Raw genomic sequence first — 15,234 nt, forward strand, 5'->3', positions numbered from 1 at the left:
TTGTTAGCTCCTTATCTTGAGATGTGAGGTAGAAAAGATATGGGGATTAGAATGGACACAGGAGATCTGGTGTTTATCATTGAAAGCTAATAGAAACCTTTATAGCCTTTGGTGCTTGGAAAAAATATATTATTTTGCTGAACCTAACTCTCTTCATTTATAATAGTAGGAGTTTGATTAGGTTGTTTCAATTGATTGATTGATTTTAGTGCTAAGTAGAACTCTATCCCCTAAGGAAATATGTGAAAATGCATTTTGGCTCTCAAAAATGTAATTCTTTCTCCAAGTAATACTGGCTTGAGAGACACTCAATGGAAAGTGAAAGGAATTCACAAAATTAAACTTAAGCCTTCCTTAAAACTTCATTTTTAGATATAAAAAGTTACAAGAAGGTCTTGAATTACAAGAAGATCTCCAATCAGCTGTAGTTAATCCACAAAAGCACGATGATATAACCAGAGAATAGCAAAGCTTATGAGACAAGGTCTTGACCTCCAAAGATGAAGTCATGACATTCTTTAAAGGGCATAAATCTATGACCTGTTCTGTTGCCTCTTGGTCAGCATCATGGAAGGAGACACTTAGTTGAAGCACTCAACTGTGAGACTCAGAGCACAGAAAATTATGTCTTGTCTAAAATTATGTCTATGTCTATACACATATATATATATATATACACAAACACACACACATATATATATATATATATATATATATATATAATAATCATTATGGTTTTCTAAATCCAGTTTTCATTCTTTAGGTAGTTTGGTTACTTAGTCTTTTTATTCTATTGTATTCTACTTCTATAAGAATCAATATATCTATAATAAGATAGAGCTCTCCCATAGTCTATATTTAGTCAAGAAAGTATATTTTTAGAAATAAAGAAATAAGCACAAAGATAAAGTTTGGTTTATCTATGTCAATTCTATTAATTTATTTTAATTGAGATATGTCAATTGCCACAGAAGGGAACTGGTTGGCATTAGCTCAACCAATGATTAAAGTATGTTGTTGTCATTTATTGGTTTATTGACTTTGGGAAAGTCTTTTATCTTCTCTTAGACTGGGTATAATAACACCTACGTCACATGATTATTGAAAATAAAATAGGAGATACTACAGGCACAATGCTAGGTGTTGCTTTCAGTGCGTAAGTGCTCAAATTCTAAGATAGATAGAAAGGTAGGCAGATAAGTAGGTAGATAAGCTGTATATTGATAGATAATTGTGAGGTAAAAATTTTAGTGGGGATGTGGGTGAGTATAAATCATGAAAAAAAGTACAATAGTAAATCAATGTACATTTCCCCAATTTTAAATCTCTGGTTCATTCTGTTTAAAAATATAATTAAATAGAAATACAAATGGATGATTTAATATTTTCTTTCATAAATTTTTGGTCTAGAAATTTTCACAATTTCTAATATCTGCTTAGAAACTATTGAAATACTTGCCAAAATGCATGAGTCCTTTCAAACAATGTTAAATTTAGATATTTCAAAACCAAATATAACATTAGTTCATCACATCTGAAACATCCAATTCAGTAGTTAGTAACTTTATGTGAATATTTAAATAGAAATTGAAACTAAAATAAAATTAGGTAAAATTTCTACTCTGAATAAGTCTCAATTCAGCTGCTCAATAGCCATATGTTACAAGTGGCCACTATATTGAATAAGTGCTAATTATAAAACATCTCCATCACTGCAAAAAGATTTGTATCAGTTAGAGCTCTCATCTAATTCTCCAACACATCTTTTTAGAGTATCAATTAAGAAGCATTTTATCAAGGAAAGATTATATATGATAATTAGTTTTCACTGCAAGCATAACTTAAAAAAAGAGATTTCCAAATGGCATTTAGAAATTAAACTATATTGCCCATTCAGGGATGCCTATCTCTGCAAAACTTAAGATGACATTGTGAATAAAATTGAATAACAGAGGTAGAGTGGAGAGAGTGGAGTTGGATTAAATGATCTTTAATATTCTTAACACTCATCTAATTCTCTCAGATTTAAAACAACCTTTGTAACTGATTTATTAAAATAGAAAAATTTTAAAAAGAAAAGAAAGAAATACATTTTTATAAAATAAATTTAACTTACCAAAAGAAAAGATTTTAAAATTTCAGCTTTAGAAACTTCACGTCCATTTCCATGTTTTTTTGCTTCTTTTTTTTTTTGCTTTTACTCAAAAACAATAATTAATAGTATGTGTTGCAGATACCTCCAGGTAAAATAATTGAAGGTAGATCTTTATTTATACACAATAAACAGGATAACAAACTAAGTTTTAACATAATTTTTCCTCTAAGAGGACAAATTTGAATAGAAGGGACAACTAAATATATATATATATATATATATATATATATATATATATATATATATATGTACAGTTTAAATCAGCCTCTAGTGAGCTCTACTACAGTTTAAATGTTAGAGTGAACAAATGAAACCTTAGGGAACATTGTTCTTAAGGGACTTTACATTTTCCCATGACTCATAAATCTCCCTAAATAGTGTAATTAACTAAAACATTATACAGAATTTTTAAGGCCGTCAAGCTTGGAGGATTCTTTTTTGTTTTTAATATTATTTATTTATTTATTATTTTTTGGGGGGTACACCAAGTTCAATCATCTGTTTTTATACACATATCCCCATATTCCCTCCCTCCCTTGACTCCCCCTCACCCTCCCTCGAGTCCCCCCCACCTTCCCCGTCCCAGTCCTCTAAGGCATCTTCCATCCTCAAGTTGAACTCCCTTTGTTATACAACAACTTCCCACTGGTTATCTATTTTACAGTTGGTAGTATATATATGTCTGTGCTACTCTCTCTCTTCATCTCAGCTTCCCCTTCACCCCCCGCCCCCTCCCAAACCTCGAGTTCTCCAGTCCATTCTATGCAACTGTGTCCTTGTTCTTGTCACTGGATTCTTGAAATCAGTAAAATATAATAAGAACAATAATCAAAAAGAAATTACTCCGTAGAACAGTGATTTACCTAAGCAGTAAATGGTCAGGTGTTACCAGGCTATGTCTTTATGCAGATGTGCAAGATAAGAAAACTAAAAACACTATTATTTTTAAATACTCTTTAAAATCAGCATACATACCCATAAATTACAAAAGCCAATATCTGATGGTTAGGGTGCCTACCTCTATTTTCAGTTTAATGCGCAGAATGGATTGGAAAGAATCCTTCTAGAAATCTGGTGTAAATTCAAGGCTTACATTCATCAAACCAATATTTACTGAAGGATGACAGACTCTAGGCATCATGTTACACACCAGAGATAAAGGGGTTATCAAAAATTATTGAATCTTCATTTTTAGAAAGATTGTAGAATAAATACACTCCGCAAAACACTTAGATTATCTAGAAGTCTGTTACTAAGGTAGGAAATCGGCTTTAAAATTGATAGTTTACATCAAAAATGGATAATCATCATGGGGAAAAATGAGATGGATGCTCAAATCAAATGGGTAGGGAAATTGGTCGTATGTGTTTCTTAAGGGGTTTTGTCAATCTCTGTAACTGGAATCTTGGATCCTAATAACTCTGCAGCTGAAAAGAACTGGAAAATTAGAGAAGGACATGTAACAAAAGTTTTCAGACATTTGCTGATTAGTTGCACGGGAATATGACCTGAGAGAAGGGACAGGGTTACTGGTCCCTGATGTAGGGAGATGGTGGGCACATGGAGAATACTGCAGTCATGCTGAGGTGAAGACTCAGCATCAGATCAAGAAGGGCTGCGGTGATTGGAATAAGTGGAGCTGGAGTGGAGACACCTAAGCAGACAAGTGATTACATATCAGCATGAAGTCTGCTTGAGATGTCAGATAATTTCTAAACTGTGCCTATTAAGTTGAGATTGCATAAAGCTAGGTCAAGAACAGTACTTGGGGAAGAGAAACTGCCAGGGATCTGGGGGATGAGAGCTACCAGTTCACACAGGACTGGACACATCCAAATTCTGTCACATCTTAGGAATCTCATTGAACACCTGAGGCTTTCAATAGAGAGAGCTGAAGAGAGAAGAACTTGCCCCAGAGGAAATAATTCACTATACTCCACTCTAACAGAACTCAAATTTAACTCTCAAAAGGATTAAGCAGATTAGCAAGCAGATAAACTGCCTGACAAAACAAAATTCAACATTGTTTGAAGAAAGGGAAAAAAAATTCCAGATTCAACTAAAAAACCTTCACAGTGTTCAGCATCCAAAGAAATACTTACTTGCAGGTTGAAGAAGCAGGAAAGTGTTATCCATAAGTACCAGGAAAATAAATAATTTCTAGACCCAGGAATAACAGAGGTGATAGAATAGGGAGACAAGGACTTTAAAACAGTAATGAATGTTTCTAAGAATTCAAAGGCAACATGAATATTAAAATTAGAAGTAAGAATTATAATAGAAGCCAAATTGAATTACTAGGATTGAATGTAGTATCAGATATGAGCATTTTATTGTGTTCTTGTTAAAAGCAGATAAGACCTTGCAGAAATAAATTAGTGAGTTTGAACGTGAAACCACAGAAACTACCTGCACTTAAGTACCAAGAAATTAAACAGAAAGGATTAAACACTTAGACACTTCAAGCACCTAAGAAAAATACATTATATACAAGGGAAGAAGAAAAAAAAGATATGAATCAACACAGACTTTGTGACAAAAATAAGGCTAATCAGAAAAACAAAATATGGAGCAATCTATTTAAAACACTGGAAAAAATATCAAACAATAATTCTATATCAGGTGAAAATATAATTTAGAAACTGAAAGAAATATACATTTTCCTTGTCTGTTTCTGATAATGTCCAAGTAATTTTTAGTAAGACACACAACCTCACAGTTAAAACTGGTATCTTAGGAAAAAAAAAAAAAAAAACCTGAAAATACTGGAAACAGAAAATCAGGCACATTCTGAAAGGCATTAGACACTAATAGAATAAGTGATTTTCTCATTTCAAATTCTATTTTGAGAAAGGCTTCCATCTGCACCAAATAGGAACCTTGTATGTAACCCACAGTCTTTCTGAGCTGAAGAACAGAAAGACAGAATTGGGACCAACACAAAGGAATATAAGCGATTAATTCCAGGAAGGAGAAAGCCTGGGAAAGTAAGATTCATATTCCATTTACAAATTTGGTCCAATTCACTGACCCTGAACCATGAAAGTGTGGAGCAGATTACAGTATGCCAGACAGAGCTAAAATTTATATGAAGTAATATTTGTGTTACCACTGATGAGACAGTGTTTATAGTTTGAGTGAAACTGTGTTAATTTTCTGCTAAAATAAACAAGAAAAAGAACACATAAAATCAAACCTCTTAAAAAGAATACAACAGAGAATGCCCTGGTGGTCCAGTGGTTGGGACTTGGTGCTTTCACTGCCAGAGCCCAGGGTTTGACCCCTGGTCCCTGAACTAGGATTCTGCAAGCCACTGGGTGTGGCTGGGCAAAAACAAACAAACAAAAAACAAAAACAAAAACATATAATAGTCCTGGAAGCCATGTGGCACAGCTTGGGGAAAAAAAAAAAAGAGAATACAACAGCATTCAGACAATTTCCTAGCATGATATTACAGTGTCCAAGATAGAATCCCAAATTCCCTGACCTACAAATGCACAAAAAATTAGAACAAGCCTTGAAATGGTAATAGAAAGTGATTGTTAGTTCTTCTGCTCCCTCCTCATTCTTCAGAGAGCTCCGTGTAATTTGGATTGTGGTTTTATCAACTTAAAGGCCTCTCCTACACACTCTATCCCCAGCATTCAACTCTGCTTTATACATGTGGAGCTGTCAGGTGGGAGAGAGTTTTCTGCCCTCCCTAGTGGTAGCACAACTCTGCTTGGTATCACTGCAGAATCTTGGGACAAAGAACTAAAACAAAAAAACTTCTAGGAGACGAGAGAGTAGCACAGACATATATATAGTACCAGCTGTTAAATAGATAGCCAGTGGGAAGTTGTTGTATAACAAAGGGAGTCCAACCTGAGGATGGAAGATACCTTAGAGGACTGGGATGGGGAGGGTGGGGGGGATTCGAGGGAGGGTGGAGGTGAAGTTGAGGGAGGGAGGGAATATGGGGATATGTGTATAAAAACAGATGATTGAACCTGGTGTACCCCCCAAAAAAATAAAAATAATAATAATAAAAAAAAACTTTCTAGGAGAAAATCTGAGTAAGTAGTTTTATCTAACACACAAATATTTTAAAAAATTTATGTAAAAAGAAAAACAGCCATATTAAAATGGATACTTTAAAATAAGCTATATGAATAACCCAAAGCTACAGAGAAAAGAGTTCATTATCACCAGTCATTAGGTAAATGAAAGGTAGTCACAATGAAATAATTTTCACCAATTTCCCTTTTAAAATTAAAAAAATCTACATCAAATATTGGTGAGGATATGGAGAAAACGGGACTCTCATACCTATTTGTTGGTAATGTAAAATGCTATAATAAGTTTGGAAAGCTTAAAGTTTCTTATAAACTTAAATATACATATAGCATATAATCCTGTAATGTCACTCAGATCTAACCAAGAGAAATTAATCCATTTATCCACAAGTATACTTATATAGGAGTGTGTATACTTGACTTTTTATAATAAACCAAAATTCAAATATCCATCAGTAGGACAATGGTTGAAGAATTGTGGTACATGCATGCAAAATAGAACACCATGTAGTTATAAAACCACAACACAGATGAATTTCAACCCCACTATGTGAGTGAAAGATACCAGATTGAGAGTATGTCTTGCGTGATTCCACTTCTATGAAATTCAGACACAGGGAAAATAAGTTTAGGGACAGAAATCTGAACATCAGTTGCTGGAGTGGGAGGATGTTGTTTGGGGTGTTAAGGGGTGAGGAAAATTTTCCTATGATGGGAGTGTGGAGGGGGGAGTATAAAGCATCAGAGAAACAACTCTGGTGTTAAAAATGTTCTATATCTTGATTTAGGTATTAGGAACAAATGAAACATTTTAAAAAACTTATCCACTTGTACAATTTAGATTCATCTTTGTGAATTTCCTTCAATTCTTGTGCATACAGAAGTGATAGAGGAAGAGGGCTTGGGTAAGATGTTATGAGAGGGAATGCACTATCTTAGATTTTATTCCCAATAAGTTGTACTAAACATTACTCAGAAGTGGTGGGATCACAGCTCAGGAAACATTACAGTTGAGGCAATCATTACGGTAACGCTTTGCATTGCAATAATTGTTATAGGTTTGTGATAAGAAAGAAAAAGGTGTATATATCACTCATTTAAAGATGAGACTTTGATTTAAAATCTTCTTGTTATCAATTATGTGGCTTTGGTAAATTACATGGTTTATCTGAGCTTGGTGTCCTCTAAATATGGGAATAGTAGTTATCTCAAATAGATTAAATGATATAATATTTTAACCCACTGCCCACTACCTATTTTTATTTGCATAATACATTCAAAGAAAAAATCTTATGTGATGATGATAATGTCATTTAAAATTTATCTTTACTCCAAAGAACTGTTCCAGTTTTACTGGAATAAAGCTGATGTCACACTACTTTCCATTGCTGCTTGAATCGCTGACTCTGTGTAAGGGGATAAGTACTTTTATGTATGTCTCCATGAACTGTACAGATCATTTATGCTGTTTTGTTCCTTTCCTTAAATTATCCCTTACACTTTTGTTCACTAGGGAATATGTAGGGTGTCGTGGATAATTAGCAGGTACCACAGGCAATTTTTAAAAATCACTCAGATGATTTGTGCATAATCATCTGAATAAATTATATGCTGTTTCCTCAGGGATCATCACAAAGAAAAAGGAAAGGCATATATTCTCCTTACTTAAAGAAAAAGTGAAAGTAATTTTGGAGAAGAAAAAGCAATTCTTCAGTAAAGGTGAGTGGATAGGAATTGTCAATTTTGGTTATCACCTGGGTGTTGGTAATTTCCCATGGTTTCTGGCTGCTGACCGTGGACACTCTTCTGGTCATTGACAGCTGATTCTTCACACCACAATAATTATTTCCCTTTTTAACTGGAGTAGTATGGTACTTTTAGGACATTAAATCCTGTGAATTGACTAGATGTCATATATCCATTTGATTTCTGAATGTTGAAAGTGCATTTGGATAGTGCATATGAAGAGAAAGTTAGAAATATCTGAAAGAATCATCACTGATCTCATCTATTAGATTCTATTAAGGTTAGGACTTCCACATGAAATACTGGATGTCCAGCTACATCTGAATTTCATATAAAAAATTTACTATATGTCTTATGTACTATTTGTAAATATTATTCTTATAAATATATCCAATGAAGTGTTTAAAAAGGAATACACTAAAATATTATTATATCATAGTATTTTATAAAATTTTGCAATATTTTTAAATGAAAATAATTTGAATATGAGGATATACATCCTTATACATAAGGATGAACCCCCATGCATGAACTTGTAGATTTTTTGAGTTGTCTGCTTGTTTTCCCTACTGGGTTATTACTACTTGAGTTTCTTTCTTTTTTTTTTTTTTTTTTTTCCAGAAAAGGCTATACAAACTGAATGAGTCAACTGACAAATAAATAGAATGATTTAAGAGTTACAGAGAAAGTACTGAACCCCAAATAGTTCCTAACTGCTATCACCATAGCTAAAGATTGAAAAGTCAGTCAGTCATCCCTTTGCATCTGTTTCATTATCCTGTCTACCTTAATGGTTAGCCCCAAATGGAAGTACATTGAATGTTGCACCAATATGTCCAAAAATGACTAGAGATATCTTTTCTCAAATGAGAAGAATGACAGGGTATTAATATCTTTTTAAGATCCTGAAGCAATTCCTTTCTGTAAATACCTGGTAGTGAGATTGCTGGACCATATGGGGAGTTGCTAATCAACAGGTATAAAACTTCAGTTATGTGAGATGAATAGGATTAGAGACATGCTGTACACCATTGTGTATATACATAACAATCCTGTACTTTACAGCTAAAAGTATTTTAATGGGGTAAATTCTCATACTAGAATGGGCAGGGTAAAAGAATTAGACATCTTCAGAGGTAGGTAATAACTGCCAGTGAAAATGAAGATAGACTCAGTAAACACTAGCACAATTCTTAGCAGCACACTGAAAATTTCAAAGTTTAGGATTGGTGCTAGAATTTTGAATTGCTTTACTTAACTCAAATTGTCTCCCATTCTGCAGGAAAACCTTGATAGCAAGTCCTGCAACACTGGGTTCTTATTTGAAGAATGGGAGGGGCCTGAAGGCAGAATGATTTCAATGGGAATGAGCAGACATCACCTAGGAAAAAAGGAATTGAAATGGCTCAGCAATTTCCAGTATTGCATTCCTATTCCTTGGATCAAACTGGCTAAATCAACACTAAAAATTAGCAAGTGCCACTGGGTGGCTTCAGACTCCAGTTGACCTTATGATAGGCTCTGTAAGGGAGCAACATTTGTTTCCCACCCCCCCAAAAAAAAAGTCTCTTTGGCATGTTGATTATTTCCAGCTGAAAACAATCAAGACCCAAAAGACTCGGAAGAAATGTTGAACTTCCAGCTTATTGCCTAAAAGAATTTACATTAAGGGCTTGTTGCCAGAATAGAATTATTCCCAGAGATAGCTGCAGGGAAAGTAGACTAGGTTTGGTGGGGGAAACTCAGATAAGACCTAAAGATCAGAGTCCATTCTGTCCCAATATCTCTGCCAGGCCCAGCAAATGTGTGTTTACCAAGTATTTGCTTTTCCATCTCCATGTGAATTGCCTCCCTCCCTTTTGAATTTCTAATCCACTACCTCCAACATCTTCTTTGTTTTTAGCTGAAGAGGATATTTAAGGTGAGGGCTCTGGCCATTTTGGTGAGTTACTCAATTTTTCTGGGTCTCTCCCATGTATCCCTGTCATGCAACTTTTGTTTGATTTTCTCTAGCTAATCTATCTCATGACAATTTAATTCTTAAACCAGACAAAAGAACACAGAAGGGTAGAGTAGAGTTTCTCCCTCCCTGATGGCTCTGATGAGAACTTTAAACATAAAATTTTTTCTCTGCCCTTAGGCCTCCTCTCTCCCCTCTACTGTTCATTGCATTATGCATAGGCCAAACCTCCCCCATCAGCAGAAACATCTACTCAACCATAAAGAGAAATATTCTTCTGGATCAGCAAGATAAACCCTTAGGAGATAACTTTCCTTCTTAATCTTGTAAGGGGCCACAATGACCTATGGCCCACCATTCACTTTGTACACGTACATCTGGATGTGTAATTGCATATTGCTGTCAGTAATACATTATTTCATATTCAGCCCTCTGTCTCAAAAACTTATACAACTGTGCTTTGACATTTAATAGATTGAACAGTTCCAGAGCTTTCCAAGAGACTATTCCTGGGTTATAATCCTTAATTTGGTTCAAATAAAATCTTCCATTTCTTTCTTAGATCAACTGATCAATTATTTACATCAATAGCTCCCAGAAGTTTCACCTGATAGGGAGAAGTGTGTTCCTTGGCTCATTTGGACTGTGCAGGCTAAAGCTAGCATTTCTATTACATTATAAGAATTCTGTCCTGCATTTTATCTGATCAAGTTTTTTTAAATCCAATTACTACTCCAACTGAAAATCATACTTAGAGTTCCAGATTTCATGGAGGAGAAACTGAATGTGAAAGGAAGAAAATTCAGGTGGATTAAACTAAGGCAAGTTCATTATCCACTTTGTTTTACTAACTTCCCATGTAAAAGTTATGAAATGCAGATGGTGGAACATATATTCTAAAATTACAGTGTTATGTTCTCTCTTTACACTAGTTTACAATTTGAAAACTCCACAAGAATTCTCAGACAAAAATGGAAATGTGCTAAAGAAAACTGCAATACCTTGTAGAGATGAATGAAGTCTAATATTTCTATATTCGTACCTATATGGTGCTTTTTAATCAGTGCACATGTTACAAATATTGCTGACTCCATTTAGAGTTTAAGTTCTAGTAACAGTGCATGTGGTTTCACATGAATTCCCCTTCTTGGGAAGTAGAAGATTCTATCATTCATTTTAGTTTCAAAATCAGATATGTAAATTACTTCTTTATCCCCTATTATAAAATAAAAAAATTCACTCTGTCTATAAATGTTATACTTTATTAAGATGACACCACATGAAAGTTAAGAACAAACTCTCCATTTCTTTCCAGAAAAGCTGACTGTACTCAATGGGCCAACAGAATCTCTCATCACTGACTGAATTCATTCTGATGGGAGTCACAAGGCAGCCTGAGCTACAGGCCCCCCTTTTTGGGGTTTTCCTCATCATCTACATAATCACAGTGGTGGGAAACCTGGGCATGATCATCTTGACCCAAGTGGATTCCCGCCTACACACACCAATGTACTTTTTTATCAAACACCTGGCTTCCATTGATCTTGGTAATTCTACTGTTATTTGTCCCAAGATGCTGGTAAATTTTGTTGTGGATCAAAATACCATTTCCTATTATGCATGTGCCACACAGTTGTCTTTCTTCCTTCTGTTCATTATCAGTGAATTTTTTATCTTGTCGTCCATGGCCTATGACCGCTATGTGGCCATCTGTAGCCCTCTGCTCTACAATGTTATCATGTCCCAGAGACTTTGTCATGTGCTGGTAGGCATTCCATACCTCTACAGTACCTTGCAGGCACTAATGTTCACTAGCAAGATTTTTACATTGACCTTTTGTGGCTCTAATGTCATTAGTCATTTCTACTGTGATGATGTTCCCTTGTTACTTATGCTGTGCTCAAATGCACAAGAAATAGAATTGTTAATCATACTCTTTTCAGCATTTAATTTGTTCTCTTCCCTCCTGGTCATCCTAGTGTCCTACATACTAGTTCTGAGAGTGGTTTTCCAAATACATTCTGCAGAGGGCAGGAAAAAAGCATTCTCCACATGTGGTTCTCATCTGATGGTGGTGGTTGTGTTCTATGGGTCTCTACTATTTACGTACATGCAGCCTAACTCCACTCACTCCTTTGATACCGATAAAATAGCCTCTGTGTTTTATACTTTAGTGATCCCTATGCTTAATCCCTTGATCTACAGTTTAAGAAACAAAGAAGTAAAGAATGCCTTACACAGGGTCTTTAAGAGTAAAGGCAAACTTTGTACCTAATATCAAATATGAAATATTGTTTTAATAAACAATCATAATGGCAAGTGTCATTTTATGTTTCTAATAAATTTAATTACATTATTATTGGCTCCAGAGCAAAGGCTAATTGAAATGTACAGACAAATACATTGTTTCCCTTATAGTCAGCCTAATTAATCCTCATATTTTAGATCTCAGTTAAATGTCACTTCCTCCCCATCATCCCTTGATGTTGATTCAATGTTTCCTTTAACAACTATAAAAAAACCCCACATCTCTACCAATGGAAACACTTATTAAAACTCTAAGTTAGTAAACTGTGTGCTTTTTTCTGCCAGGTTTTTTTGTTTGTTTGTTTGTAGGGCAGGTATATTTTCAATCTTGTTTTTCATTGTATTTTCTGAACATAAAGAACAGTGTAAACAAAGAATCTCTTACAGTCAGCAGATAGCTTGATCACAATTTAAAAAAAAAAATCATTCTGCCAATCTCTGCCTTTGGAGAATTGAATCTATTTTCATTCAAAGTAATTATATTACATGGTCTCCTTGAGTTGGTGGTTGAACACTAACTTAAGCATGCTTGCAGAGAAAGTCCATACGTCTGTTAATAGAATGATCATGAAGTTGTAGGCTAAATAAACCAAGAGATTGCACAGGACAGGAAGACATGCAGCAGTGTTCCAAAAGCCAGAGAGTAGAATCCTTGTTCGACACCTGGGCATCCAGTGGAGATCTCAGAGGCAAAAACTACTTTAGACTCCTACTCATATAGTTTGAAAACAAGGCTCAAAAAGAGCCAGCTAATCCTTGTTTAAAACATTTAATATTCTTTTAGGAAGACAGAAAAAAATTGCAGCACTCATTAGCATAAATTTTTTCACAATATTTAGCATCTAATTACAAACTAGACACCTGTGAAAGCAGGAATATATGACCCCACCAATAAGATGATTGAAATAGATTCTGAAATGGCAGAGATGATACAATTATTGGGCAAGGACTTTAAAATATTTTATAAATATTTTCAATATACTGAATGATTTAATAAAAACACTAACTTTTTGAGGAGACAAATAAAATATTAAAAAATAACCAGGTGGACTCCCTCTTGCAAGAGCACTGAAATTACAAATAAATGCTGAACAATATTGACAGAAAGACACTGGAACTCACCAAAGAAGACACCCCACATCCAGGGACAAAGGAGAAGCCTCAATGAGATGGTAGGAGGGGCGCAATTGTGTTAAAATCAAATCCCATAAATGCTGGGTGGGTGACTCACAAACTGGAGAACAGTTATACCGCAGAAGTCCACCCACTAAAGTGAGGGTTCTGAGCCCCACATTAGGCTTCCCAACCTGGGAGTCCAGCAATGGGAGGAGGAATCCCCAGAGAATCAGACTTTGAAAGCCAGCGTGATTTGATTTCAGGACCTCCACAGGACTGGGGGAACAGAGACTCCACTCTTGGAGGGCACACAGAACAGTGTGCTCACCAGGACCCAGGGGGAAGGAGCAGTGACCCCATAGGAGACTGAATCAGATCTACCTGCTGGTGTTGGAGGGTAGCCTGCAGAGGTGGGGGGCAGCTGTGGCTCACTGAGGCAACAGGGGCACTGTGTGCAGGGGTTCTGGGAAGTGCTCATTGCCATGAACCCTCCCAGAGTCTACCGTAAGCCCCACCAAAGAGCCTGTAAGCCCCCACCCACAGTGCTGGGTAGTCTCAGGCCAAACAATCAAGAGGGTGGGAACAAGGCCCAACCAACAGCAGACAAGCAGATTAAAGTTTTACTGAGCTCTGCCCACACAGCCCTACCCACCATCAGTCACTCCCATCAGAAAGTGCCCACAAGCCTCCTAGATAGCTTCCTCCACAAGAGGGAAGAAAACAGTATCAAGCAGTATCAGCAGTATTTCATCTTGTGGAACTGAAAACCACAGCCACAGAAAGATAGAGAAAATGAAAAAGCAGAGGACTTTGCACCAGATGAAAGGACAGGATAAAACCCCAGAAAAACAACTAAATGAAGAGGACATAGGCACCCTTCCAAAAAAAGAATTCAGAATAATGATAGTGAAGATGATCCAGGACTTTGAAAAAAAGACTGGATGCAAAGATCGAAAAGTTTACCAAAGACCTAGAAGAATTAAAGAGCAAACACACAGAGATATGCAACACAATAACTGAAATGAAAAATACACTAGAAGGAACCAATAGCAGATTAACTGAGGCAGAAAGGTGAATAAGTGACCTGGAAGACAGAATAGTGATAATCACTGATGTGGAAAACAATAAGGAAAAAAGAATGAAAAGAACTGAAGACAGCCTAAAATACCTCTGGGACAATGTTAAATGCACCAATATTCACATTATAGGGGTCCCAGAAGGAGAAGAGAGAGAGAAAGGACCCAAGAAAAGATTGGAAGAGTTTATAGTTGAAAAATTCCCTAAAATGGGAAAGGAAAAAGCTATCCAAGTCCAGGAAGTGGAGAGAGTCCCAGGCATTATAAAGCCAAGGAGAAACACACCAAGACATATAGTAGTCAAGCTGACAAAAATTAAAGACAGAGAAAGGTTATTAAAAGCAACAAGGGAAAATCAACAAATAACATACAAGGGAATTCCCATAAGGGTAACAGCTGATTTCTCAGCAGAAACTCTGCAAGCCAGAAGGGAGTGACACGATATATTTCAAGTGATGACAGGGAAGAACCTGCAACCAAGAATACTCTACCCAGCAAGGATCTCATTCAGTTTTGATGGAGAAATCAAAAGCTTTACAGACAAGCAACAGCTAAGAGAATTCAGCACCACCAAACTAGCCCTACAACAAATGCTCAAGGAAATTCTCTAAGTGGGAAACACAAGAGAAGAAAAGGACCTACAAAAACAAAAACAAAGCAATTAAGAAAATGGTAATAGGAAAATACATATCAATAATTGCCTTGAATGTAAATGGACTAAAAGCACCAACCAACAGACACAGACTGCCTGAATGGATACAAAAACAAGACCCATATGTATGCTGTCTACAAGAGACCCACTTCAGGCCTGGGGACACA

At 35.7% G+C, this 15,234-nt stretch overlaps 1 protein-coding gene across 1 annotated transcript; it reads left to right on the plus strand.

Annotated features, from left to right (window-relative positions):
* The first annotated feature begins 11,249 nt into the window (after window positions 1-11,249).
* On the plus strand, window positions 11,250-12,191 carry LOC130849296 (olfactory receptor 8K5-like). The gene has a single exon (XM_057728091.1). The coding sequence runs from the start codon at window positions 11,250-11,252 to the stop codon at window positions 12,189-12,191; it is 942 nt and encodes a 313-aa protein (XP_057584074.1).
* The last annotated feature ends 3,043 nt before the right edge of the window (window positions 12,192-15,234 follow it).

This window comes from Hippopotamus amphibius, chromosome 3 (genome assembly GCF_030028045.1).
Source record: "Hippopotamus amphibius kiboko isolate mHipAmp2 chromosome 3, mHipAmp2.hap2, whole genome shotgun sequence".
In the NCBI taxonomy this organism is placed as follows: Eukaryota; Metazoa; Chordata; class Mammalia; order Artiodactyla; family Hippopotamidae; genus Hippopotamus; species Hippopotamus amphibius.

Excerpts from the sequence above, each read along its gene's own strand:
- LOC130849296 (XM_057728091.1), top strand. The coding sequence starts at position 11,250 with ATGGGCCAACAGAATCTCTCATCACTGACTGAATTCATTCTGATGGGA.